The sequence below is a fragment of the Centruroides vittatus genome, unplaced genomic scaffold (assembly GCF_030686945.1).
Source record: "Centruroides vittatus isolate TY-2023 unplaced genomic scaffold, ASM3068694v2 contig_620, whole genome shotgun sequence".
In the NCBI taxonomy this organism is placed as follows: domain Eukaryota; kingdom Metazoa; phylum Arthropoda; class Arachnida; order Scorpiones; family Buthidae; genus Centruroides; species Centruroides vittatus.
In genome coordinates, this window is record NW_027122381.1 from 531409 (window position 1) to 544413 (window position 13005).

A 13005-nucleotide genomic window follows, 5' to 3' on the forward strand; every position below is an offset into this window, starting at 1 on the left:
GAGTAACGTTTACGTTTAAATCATTTCTATTTTAAGTTCTTTTGTTTTTTATCATCTCTAATCTTTTAGTAACACAGAGTCTGCTCTCTTTACTTTTTAATTTTTAAATAATTAAATACTGTAAATAATGTTAAAGTTTTATTTAGTCTGTTAATTGTAAAAATATTTATATTTGATGTTATAAAATCAACAAATCAACGTTTTAAATTTTCACGGACAATTAATGGTTTCCGTATTGCATACTACATTGTGAATAATAATAATAAACATAAAGAATTAAATAATACAAGATATGTTATAATTTAAGCTTCTGAACGTATAAATTTATTATTTGCAGCAGAGTGTTTTTGGCGATATTTGATGATGTCTTCAGTGCCTCTAAGATCACATGGATTGTCCAAAAATGTCTGGGGGTGATAAATCGGGCAACCTAGAGGACCACAAAATTTCTGAAATTAAACAATTTCCAAAGAATTCTTGCAAGGGTAGCCATTGATGGCTTTGCCGTACGTGCCATCGCTCCATCTTATTGAAACCACCATAGCCACTCATTTGGTTCCGGAAGCGGAACAAATTGTTGGATAATGTCTTTGTACACGTGAGCGGAAACAATATCATAAAGAAGACCAATTATTTTTCGACGCAATATCGCACATCGTACACCCACTTTTTGTAAATGAAGAGGTGACTCTTAAAAGATGTTGAAGTTTCCGAGCACCAATACCTATTGATCTGGGCCTTTACAGAAGGAGAAAAAGGATTTTAAGAACAATTCAATTGTAAAGAACTGTCGAAAGTTTTGATCACCTGAGATATTAACATTTCTCACAGGGGAATGAACTTGGCTAAGATACAACCTGCAGCATAAAAGCTTAAATGGTCAGATAACATATTGATGTGTACCACCCTGTAGTTTATACGCATAATTTAACCATACGAGAGAATTAAGCAAACAGAAACACTTACGTCGCTTTAGGTTTATAAATTTCTCATGATATTATTTATTCACTCAGGTTATAAGAGTTAAAATTAATTATTAAACTTTTATTAATATATGTTGAATAAATAATTAATTCTTCGCTCCTAATTATATTTATCTGAAGATAAATTTAAATTAGGTCTTTATTGATCTGATAGTTTGAACATCACAATGGTTATATTTTGATTTAATATTGGACATATTATTCAATTTCCGTATAACACTAAGTAAATTGCGTCATCAAATATTATTTTTATGAGCATGTTGACTAGAAACAGGCACGTTTGTACATGATTTAAATACCATTTTTCAGGAAATTTTGTTAAATTTTTAAGAATTGCTAATTACAAAAGTCGAGAATAATTATAATAACGATTACTTTTGTGAATATTTTAATGAATATTTTAATACAGGTTACATCAGTCATTAATAGTCATTAAGGTAGTCCAAAAATTAGTTAATCATATTTTTGCAAGAAAAGCAGCAATTTATCCGAAAATCTTGAATAAACACGGATATTTCGTCGCGTGTTTACGCTTCACAAACAGGCTTACAAGTTTTTCGGGTTTCCTTCTCATGTCAAACACTTATATTTAAGCTAGCTTTCCCTAGAAAGTCCTCTTGAGAGGCACCCTCTCTGGCAGATTGCCCCCAGTGTGACATTGCTTCTTCCAGCAACTCAATTCAAGCCGATTCTGGGAATAGTTGATTAATTGTACTTTTTTGTGTTCCATATACACTTGCAAATGTGAATTTGTAAACGAAGTTTAAAACAATAACTACAATGCTGTTGCCAATACATCGTTGACTTATCAAAGAGCTGCTGTTAAGCTGATGTAAGCAACTCAAGAATTTCTGAGGATTTAATATTAAAATGTTAATGAGCTGCTGAAATATGCTGCCGGGCTGCTGAGTCGCGTATGAGCAGTTTTATTTACAAAATTAATGAAAACTTGAGTATAAATAATGATACAACAGAAATTTAGTCCTTATAATGGGTGCCGACTGTTTTGTTCCTTGTACCTGATGAAGCTTCCTTGCAATGTCCTTTACGATGTTAAAATGTCTTGTTAAAGTTCTTTTCAAGTATTTTTAATATATATACTTTTTTCTTTTGTACTTCAACTATTTTTTGTGACACAAAATTCTACAAACATGAAAAAATTCGAATAAGAACCTGTCATCTGATCTTCATCTGATAAACATTAAGCCATGGTTTTATTTCTTGTTTTAATTTGATAATTTACGAGTGAGAAACAGTAAAATTAACAATAAATTAAAAGTTTATAGTGAATTTTTGCTTATAAGAGTATATTTCGAGGTATACAGCCAACGAACTAGAATGTACACGTACAGTGGCTGAAGCGACGCCATGTTTGAGGAAAATTGAATACACGTCTGCCATTTTCCTTTTAGTCAAAGGGCGTGGCGTTTGTGTTGTGTAAAAGCAACGAGCAGGAATATTCTCTCTTTGATAGTATCCGTCGTTGTCACCAAGAGCGTTGTAATCATGGTCACGGCCACTCTATATAGTGTATTCTAGCTCGTTGTATACAGCTTATACGTTTTCCATAAAGTGACACACGAAATTCGCCTCAATGATATAAATTTATTATTAATTAATTCGATAATTTTTATTAATTTTAAAATGATTAAAACTTTGCTTTCAAAATTGAAATAAAATCTACAATATACGTTTAGGAATTAATTAAAATTTATTTTATAAAATATGCAAATTTTCATTTATAATTTGCATAAATTGAATAGGTCACTTGTAACAATCGATACAAATTTAAATTTGATATACTACTTCGTGATTATACATTTATATTTACGATATGAATAACATTAATATTAATTATGATGATTTAATCTCGTCAAGTTTCATTAAACACAATCAATCGGTTCGATGGGAAAATTTATCAATATCCTTGAATATTCTTCTATTTAAAATTGCTTCAGTTTGTTCATGTAGCCAGGTCCTGTCTGTATTACCATATTGATGGCCCTGTAGCAGGTCTTATTTCGACTGTGAAGCCATTGTTGCGATCATCATCCTTCCTTTCTTGAATATCAGAAAGTTTCTGAAGGCGATTTTGTATCTTGTGATTCAGTGGGGATATCGACATATTGGTAAATCCTGCTGCATTTGTGGTACACTGTACAGTCTTCCTATCTGCTGCAATATTTGTAAGCATTCCCATTGCCGAAAGGAAATCTGCCTTCGAAGAAACAACTCTTAATTGTTGACGGCAGAACCTGTCTCTAAAGACTTGAAATGGCTTAAAAATCGTTGCTTTGTCTGCGTTTTAAGCGATGCTTCACAATCTACATTTGTGATCACGTCTTTCACGACATTCGTTTGTACTTGTTGTGAAATATTCAATTATGCTTTCATCCAAAGTCACTCTGTCATAATTCCTCTCGTCATACAGGCCTTTCTATTTGATTTCTAGTCAACGAGAGTGCTGCTCCCACCTTGCAACAACTCGTTGTTGTTATGGCACCAATGGCTGAGTAACTTTCTTAATAATTTTCGCAGCTTGTATTTTCTCAACTTTGAATAATTCTGCTGATTTTCTCATTCCGTGTTGTGAATTGTGATATTGAATACTTTTCATCTTTTTTTAATTCAGTGATTTAAATGGAGCCATATCGACTCTGGCAGATTCTCTTTTTAACACGAAAAAAACACGTGTTGTATCTCTTCACATTATAAGAAATGGGCAATCTTCAAGTTTATTCTGATTTTTGAAAATTGACTTGCTTCCACACGCAGAAATTTTAAACAAAGAATGGGAATGACTATGAGAATATACCGTGTCCGTTAAGAGAGGTCGAGTAGTTCATTTCATGTGTTGGAGAATGTCTGCCGAGAGGTTAATCGCGATAAAGTTACATATACTTTTTATACTGGACCACGAAAATTGACCGGTTACGAAGGTGTGATCTATTTAGAGAGGTGTCCGTTATAAAAGGTTTTACTGTATTTATTATCGCTGTTATCATCATCATCTACTGTTATCCATTGGGAATTATTTTCCCTGTTACAAGGGGTTTACATTTACTTTGTTTTTTTCATAACAATACTTTTTGATTTTTTAATTTACACATATTATTTCACAAATACGTCTCGTACATTTTTATTTTAATTATTATAATTTTTTTTTGTCATAGTACATTAATGATATCATATTTTGAATATTAGTTAATTTTAACTTGTTTTGTTGTTATAAATGTCGACTATTTTACTAAAGTAATTATAAATTTTATATAAGTCTTTTTTGCTCATTTTATTTAAGTTTATTAACAATTTTATTAGCGAGTTGCAATTACAAATCCGAGCCATTTCATAGTGTTGACGGATATCATTTAATTTTTGACATTTTAATGGTAAGGTCGGAGTTACACAAAAAACATTTTTTAGTTGAAAAGTTTATATAAGTATTGTTAACAAAAAGCGAATATTTATTTAAACGGAGTTGGACTATGAGACGTTTTACATCCAAATTAACCGAATACAACATATATTTAAAATACCATCTGTTCAACCATATATCTAAGTACCAAGGATGATATTTACTGCTGTATAGGGAGAGTTGATCTTTGTTCACGGATTGTGCTATAGCTGAGTTCAAAAGTAGTGAGTAACCTGTTTTCCAATCTCGAATGTTATCTTTAAATAATAATTCTGATACTCCCAAAAAATTGAAGATAGTTTTTAGTTTATTATGCCATAGCTGTTTGTTTCTTTGGAGATTACTTTGCTTGATATTTTCGTGATACAGAGCGATCAAATTGTTGTCGCTATTGAATTTGAGTCTGTAATAAAATTTAATAATACGTTTTAAATAAACGGGAAGGACCATATACGATTAGTTCTCTTTAAGTTTTCTGTTGTAATAATGGAACATATACTGAATCAAATGCCTTTGTAATATCCATAAAGGCGGCATACACTTTTCTATGTTTTTTAAGAGGTATAATTGAATAATCATGAACAAGGTAAATATTGCAAATTCGGTGCCTTTGTTTTTATGTATAAGCAAATTGAAATTCTGCTTCTAACTCGGTGATTTTGATCCAATGTTGGAATTTTTTAGCAAGTATTGAGGTGAAACATTTTCTAAGAGTAGAGGTCTGTAGTTTTCTGGGGCCATCTGATCTCCCTTTTTATAAATCGTCGTCATAATAATGGAATTCCAAGATTTAGGGTAGGACATTATGCTGTACATAGCATTGAATAGTTGCAATAATTTTATTTTAGAGTTCATTGGTAACATTTTTAGAAATTTGGTTGGTATATCATCATCCCCAGGGGTAGAATTGTTTTTTGTTTTTTGAATTACTTTGTCGAGTTCATCCATGGTCAAGTCAGAATTTAAATAATCGTCATAGTAGTTAATATTTTTTTCCATTGGAATTTTTTAATTATTTACAGCGAAGCTTTGATAGAATTTCTTCCAAGTTTCGAATTCTATACCAATGTTGTTGTGGGTGCCGGGAGGTGGACGGAGTCTCGTTCCTCCTTTTTCTCGGCTAACAGGTCCGTGAGACCTGCCCACGTCAAGATGGCGGCTCGGTTTTGTTACGCGTCACGCGTTACGCGAGTGAGAGTGCGGAAGAGGGTGGGTCCGACGGTAGAGCGGCGGCGATAATCGAATAAAGGACATCACAACTGATAATAACAACAACAACGATTTATTAATGCTAACTCTACTGTTACAAGAGGGACGAGCGACTGTCGCCTAAGTTCGGATCCGCGGAGGGAGAGTTTACATGAATTTGGGTCATACCTCGTGATCCGGGTCGGTCTTTCCTCTAGGTCCACGTATTCCTTTTTCGCCGTCGGGTTTCCTCAGGACTTCGGCGCACACACACAGTTTAAGTGATACTACGTAACCGGCCCTCTTTTCCTCTCTGGCCGCCCTTTTATCGTCTCGGTCACGTTTCTCGGTTTCACCAACCAGCATTATTCGAATGTTGCTCCTCATGATTCATGTTTTCTCCGTGGGAACCAAGCAATAAAATATTTTATTATTAGCGGTTTGGTTCCGGCGGGTTCGAATTTTCACATTGTTATCCTTTAGATTAGCTTTTGGTCGAAATTTTCGAATGGTGTTCCAAAATATTTTACTATTATTGCTATTATTTATTAAATTTGATTCAATTCTACGAAGGTAGTTTTTCTTTTTAGTCTTAATTAAGTTATTGTAGATTCGTTTGGAATTTTTATAATTACTCAAATTTTCTTTATTAGGATTTTGCCTAAGAATGTTTAAATCTTGTTGCTTCTTCGGCTTTTTCTTGTAACAGTCGAAATCATACCAGAATTTTTTATTTTTATTTCGAGGAAATTTATTATCCTTATTTAATATTATATAATCATTCATGATATTTATCATTATTTTATATACATCTTCACTATTATAGTTGGTTATTTCTGGCATATTTTTAAAACGATTATCGACATCAGTCTTATAATTGGCAAATTTGTACTTTATCCTGAAATTGTTGTTATGAGAATTATTCGAATTCTTAAAAGGAAATAAAAGGAATTTTGCTATTGTAGGAAAATGATCCGAAATATCGAAGTTCGTAGTATAAAATTCTAAACAGCAATCTAAAAATGATTCGGAGCAAATTGTAAAATCTATGGTCGAAGCACCAGTATTAGTCAAACAGGTATATTCAGCTGGGAGGTCCTGTGGAATTCTACCATTAAGGACAAACAATCTTCGTTCCTGTAACAACTCAATAAGGTTTTACCCAGTCTATTGATTTGTTTGTCTTTCGATTGACGTTTGTTGGATATATAGGAATTAGGACCATTGTATTTTGAGTCTGTTAACTCACCGATCCTTGCATTAAAATCACCCATTACTATAGTGAAAGGAGAAATATAATTCCAAGTTTCTAATGTTTTAAAAGTATTTTTTAGAGTCATTAAATCATCAGGAGGAATGTATACAATTAATAACATTATTAGATTGTTAGCTTTGTTTACAAAAATAGAATTCTGTAGGGAGATTAGAAGTAGCATATAGTTGTTAGGGTTTTTTTATGTCAATTATTTTACAAAAAATCTTTTTTATTAGGATGCATATACCTCCGCTTGGACGACCTGGACCTATAGGTTTTTGTGCTTGAACCGATTCCACTATAAAGTTATTGAAAAATTTTGTTTTATAGAAAAGATTGGAAGTAATCCGAGTTTCGGTAATTGCTAAAATGTCGGGTTCATATTTAGCGCAAAAGTTGTTTATTAGTGAAGTTGGTTAATGTTACCCTTGGTGGCAAGATGGCGACCATAGGGATTTTTTCCTACATTCTAGACGGCGACGGGGAAAATTTTTTCCCCTGCGTTCGACGTAGCGGCCGCGTTTCCTGTAACCTCGAAACGGAGACGCGCGATTTTGCGTTTGTGACGTGAGAGGGAGCTCTTTGGAAATGTTGTGACGAAATGTGTTGGTGCCGAGATCGTCGAATTATGCAAATTTCGTTTGCAGGGAGTTTAGAAGACAGTGGTGTGTTGCATGTTCAGTGTTGGCATCGAAATTTTTTTTTTTTTTACAATATCCGTTCTTTCCGAATTGCTAAAAAGGCAATTTATATTTTTTACGAGTAAAAACATAAAGAAATTGCTATTTTGTTTGTTGAAATTTGTCGAAATTTCGTGCACGTCATGGGTGACGTTGATTTGAGTTCGAAGGAATTCTGGGCCAAATGTACTACCAGGAAGTTTTATAAAATGATAGAAACAGATTATTCGGAATTGGGATTGAACCCGGCAATTGATAATGCATTCAAATTTGTGGTCCAATTAGGTATACAGCAGATAGAGTCGCAGTGTTCTACGTGCGATAAGACATGCAAATTATATTACAGAAGCGAAAGAAATGAATGTCTACTTAGATGCAGTTCGTGTGCAGTTAAATATTCAGTGTACGAAGGAACTTTTAAAAGCAAATGTGGTCGTCTGTCCTTGGGATGAATCTTGTCATTCATATGGCACTACCTATGTCTAGAATGTGGAGCGACGATTTCGGCTTTAGCATCCGGGATATCTCGAAAAGCTAGTGTAGAACCCGAGACAGTTCCGTCTGCACCCGTTCAAAACGTCGATAATAATAATAATAATTAATAATACAAATTAATACAAATTAATAATACAACAAATAAATAATAATAATTATTATTATTATTATTTATTTGTTGATGAATATACATAAGGTACATAAGGTACTTAAGGCCCGGTGCCATTAAGTACAAAACCGGGTGAGAACATGAGATACATGAAGCAGTTTTCTGAAGAACAAGAATTATCTATAGTGGTATTAATAGGTTTAAATATTATAAAATACATAAAATACATCAATAATAAAGACATTAACAATTCGGCATTATATAGACATTTAGAGCAACAGCACATTCATGACATCGAACATCATAACATAAAGAAATAAAATATAAATAAATATCATGTATAAGTAACAACAAACATATTAACTATCATCAAATAAAATATTAACAGCAAATAATAACACATATATATATAATATAGTAACCTGAATTTAAATAACAAAACTTAAAATAACACCTAAATGTAACAAGTGATCAACTTTTTGTACAAGTTAAGCTGTACAGTCCACCACTCTTCAGTAAAGATGGGTCGGCACAGGTAGAATTCTGTGGAAGGTTGTAAAGCAGAAAAGAACAGCCAGTGTGCAACTGCGCCGTCCAAATTGAGTAGTAGGTTCTGTGTTCACGTAGATCTGAACAGTTCTAAAGTTGCATAATGATGGATCATCATCTGTCGGAGTCTGAAGAGTTCCTGTATGAGTGAGTCAGCACATGTCAATCTGTGCAGTCCAAGTTGTTCTTTGTACAAGAAATCTGTACAATCCGTGAACAAACTAAAGCGTGTATCTTGTTCACTCAAACCAATCTGCAGTGCTGTCAATGAGGCGGTATTGAAGTTGGAATCAGCACTAATGTGCAGACAAGCCAGCACGGTCCCTAGATGTTGCCTTGTAGAGTTGCAAAGATGATCGGTACAGACGAGGTGCGAAGCCAAAATTTCTTCTTCTTCTTGCTTGTATTCTGAGTTATCTGCTGATGTAGGCTGGGACAGTAGTTCTTTTGAAGTACATGTTGACAAGCCGGATAAATGCGTCGTATGTGTCTTTAAAGATAAATAAACTTTCCAAGTTAGGGGGTGGCCAAACAAGGTTATGCGCTGCAGCGAGAGTTTTAAGCACAAATCTCTCAGGCTCAAGCATGGGGCATTGTAGAATGTAGTGTTTGCTTCCATCCAGGCACTCGCAAATAGTGCACATGGTAGAGGTGGTGCCCAAAAATCGAGATTGGTATGTAAAAAATCTACCATGGTTAGTTAACATTTGTGTCAGATAGTGATTTGGGTAATACCATTTAATAGCGAGAAATTTTGGAATATCAGGAATAAAATGATTGGTAATTGAATTATTATCCTCCCATTTTAATTGCCACTTGTCGATCACTTCCATCCATAATCTAGATTTGATTGTTTGTATGCTAATGTTTTTGTACGCAATTGGAAGATCAGTGTTAGTCGAAGCCAGACGTGCAAGATTATCAGCCCGCTCATTACCAAAATGACCCTGATGACTTCTAATCCAATTTATGAAGTATTGGCAGGTCGAAGAATTCATGATATTTTGGATTTCATTCACAAGTGGATGAAAGCTTCTTGTCTTAAGAGAAGCTATAGCAGAGGCACAGTCAGTTATAATGTTAATTTTTTGCTGCGAAAAATGATCTCTACACCAGGATGCAGCCATGCGTATTGCATATAGCTCAGCCTGAAAGCTAGAGCAACTCTCACCTAGTCTGAATTGTTGATGTTCAATTTCCGTGCCTTCACGGAAAGCCACGAAGCTGCATCCTACCAATGCTTCTGACTTAGATCCATCAGTAAATATTTCAATATCCATATTATCGTTAGAATCAAATTGGATGTTGTTTATCATAGCAGGGTGACTAGAGCGAGAGAACAGGACGGGTCTTTCAAAATCTGCTGCATATACGATTTGGTCGTTGATGTTAATATTCCGTCCCCATCTGATGTACCAAAGTTTTGTATAATATTCTACCACATTCGTGATCGGAGGTGTTCTAGCCAAGACCTGAATGGAGGCATTCGGTGAAGTGCGATACGCTTTAGTAATTTGAATAAGAGCTCTCCGTTGAGCAGCAATAAGTTTTTTGTAAATGTGTACCTTGTGAATGTCGTGACCCCAGCTACCACATGCGTAGGTGACGATAGGTATGAAAATCTGTTTATATATAGTACTGACTGCCTCTGAGGCTAAGCCCCATCTTCTTTTCGCCATGCTAGCGAAGGTATTGAAGATTCTGCCAGTGCGTTCATTGAGATATGACACATGTTCCTGCCAGAGCAGTCGGTGTTCTAGTATTACCCCAAGGTATCTGATGGTTTTTTCAACCTTCACAGTGTTTCTGCCCATTTTTATAGTCGGAACCCTTCTATATAGGTGCTGGTGTCGTGGCTTATTGAAAATTATGCATTTAGTTTTCTTGGCGTTAAAACTGAGTTTATACTCTTTCCCCCAGAGTAAAATGTTTTGTAAGATATGATTGCCATTTTGTTCAAGTGCAGATCTTGAGCGTCCCCCATACAAAACAATCGCGTCATCCGCATAAGCAATAATATGATGTTGTCCAAAATCTTGTCTCAGAAAGTTATCAAACACCACATTCCACAAAATTGGGCCGCATACCGACCCTTGCGGGCATCCACGTTCGACTTTCCTGTGAATGGTGTGTGCCCCGCAACAAAGATCTGCGTATCTGTGATCTAAGTAGTCAGTTAATAAACGATATAAGTTTCTAGGGCATTGTCGGCTCCTTAGGCTATTCAGTATCGACGGCCACCAAGCGCTGTCATAATAATAAGAAGAAATCAAAGAAGGGTCGGGATAAGGAAACGTCAACCACCGCGAGTAAAAAAAGAAGAAATAAGAAGTCATCGAAAGTTGCAGCCGACGCAAAACAAGGGAGTGAAAAGGATCTATTATAAACGAAGATCAAAATTCGAAAGTCGGGAGGAAATGTAAAAAAGGGAAATGACAGACAATCAACGTGAGTAAAAAAATGTTTTTTTTTCTATTAAAATAGGGTTTACAGTATCTTATTATAGTATAGGAGTTCCTAGGTCGCGTTATTACGAAACAGTGCGCAACGCGCAGTCTCCATAGAAGACGAAGATGGCGACCGGAAACGCGTAAGCCACGTCGAACGCAGGGGAAAAAATTATCCCCGTAGCAGTCTCGAATTAGGAAAAATTTTCCCCGTCGCCGTCTAGAATGTAGGGAAAAATCCCTATGGTCGCCATCTTGCCACCAAGAGTAACATTAACCGTGAAGTTTTATATTTTATTCCTTGGCCATTCCAATTAGCAATGGAAACCATTTGATTATTCTTTATAACTTTATTTTTACACGTATTTTTTTGCTTATCGTGATATCAACTGTCTGTATTTATTTGATTGAAATAACGAAAGGTATTCACGTAAACCAATTTACTCAAATTTAGACTATATGTTATTTTTTCTTGATTTATTATTAATATATCGTTACGGAGTTTAACTTGGTCTTCTTGTTTTCGCATTTCATGAAATTCTGAGAGTAAATTCTTTCTTTTTATCCTTGAATTTATTGTTAAATCGGGGATATTTGCGTATCTCCCCATTCTTCTAGTAAATTTTTTTGTTGTTGTTTTTTTAATAAAGGTGTAGAAAAATTTATCACGGAGCTGCTTATTACTGAACGTTATTCTTACTGTTATATTAGGTCGCTTTGTTATTAGGTTTGTTTCTATTATATCAGTTTGGGTTATATCTTGAATGTTAAGTAAATTAGTCATGAAGTTGTATACCTCTAACTTAGATGTGGTTTTCGAGATCGGATATTTGTATAGAATTATTTATTTATAGTTATAATCATTAGTTAGGGAGTGTATTTTGAATTGCGTAAGTTCATTTTCATTTTTTAGGTTTTCTACTCGTTGTTTTAAGTTTTTAATTTCTTCACCCATATTTATCTGTCGTTCCTTAGTCTCATGTATATCTTGACGGATTAATCCTACATCATATTTTATATAGGCCATTTGTTCTAACAGTCTGTCATTTGAAGCATTTATTAAATCTGATATTTTAGTCCATAGAAGCGGTGTTGTGGTGTCAAGTTGACTTGCCGAATTAGTTAATAGACTTGAGTTAATATTGGGTAACTCACCTGTTGAGCCCTGTGAATTCTGTTGACTTGGTTCCAAGTTTTGATTATTATTATTATATTGGGTACCTCCCCATTATTATTATTATACATAAAAATTGATTTGAATTAATCTAAACTAATGGTAATAAATTAATTTTAACATTTTATTTATTTTTTAAATTTAATTATAAATAAAAAAAATATATAATTAAAATATTTTAAATTAAAGTTTTATATTTATTCATAAATAAAAATACACTTATTAATTGCTTATACAGTATATTTTTTAAAATAGTGAAAATAATAATTTAATTAATTAATAATATAAAAAAATATAATTTATTATTATTCTCTATAGTTTATAATTATCATAAAGTAGGAAGAGAAAACTAATTTATAAATTTTTAGATGTAGAAAATGTCAAGAGAAAATAAAAGATTTTATTTATTTTGTTTTTCCTACGTTTTATTGAATGCTTGACGTGTTTAATATTTAACAACAGATTTTCACTTCATTCTTGTAATTTTTAAAAAATAAAATTTTTGTTTATATGATATTTATTTTTATGTTTAATTAAATAAATTATTTATTATTTACTCACTTTATTCGATATTATTTTTAATTTTATTTTATTACATGAATTTGAAGTATCTCTTTATTTATACTGCAATAAAATTTCATTCTAATTATATTTAACTGTATAAAAAAAAATAAAATAAAATTATATTTTTCAACTAGTAAGAGTTGTTT

The 13005-nt window shown here is 33.2% G+C and overlaps 1 protein-coding gene across 1 annotated transcript; it reads right to left on the minus strand.

Annotated features, from left to right (window-relative positions):
- Nucleotides 1-2970: 2970 nt before the first annotated feature.
- On the minus strand, nt 2971-10353 carry LOC136979382 (uncharacterized). Its single transcript, XM_067275324.1, has 3 exons — nt 9366-10353; nt 7089-7139; nt 2971-3281 (listed from the first exon to the last, which is right to left on the minus strand). Exons 1-3 carry the CDS (start codon nt 10351-10353, stop codon nt 2971-2973), a joined length of 1350 nt encoding a protein of 449 aa, XP_067131425.1.
- Nucleotides 10354-13005: the final 2652 nt, after the last annotated feature.

Bases quoted from the DNA above. Each gene is read 5' to 3' on its own strand.
- LOC136979382 (XM_067275324.1), bottom strand. From the start codon at position 10,353: ATGGCGAAAAGAAGATGGGGCTTAGCCTCAGAGGCAGTCAGTACTATA. The intron at 7,140-9,365 runs GTAGATTTTTTA...ATAACTTTATAG, and splicing joins ACAAATGTTAACTAACCATG to TGGAATCGGTTCAAGCACAA. The intron at 3,282-7,088 runs GTATATGCATCC...CTTAAAACGCAG, and splicing joins TCCAGGTCGTCCAAGCGGAG to ACAAAGCAACGATTTTTAAG.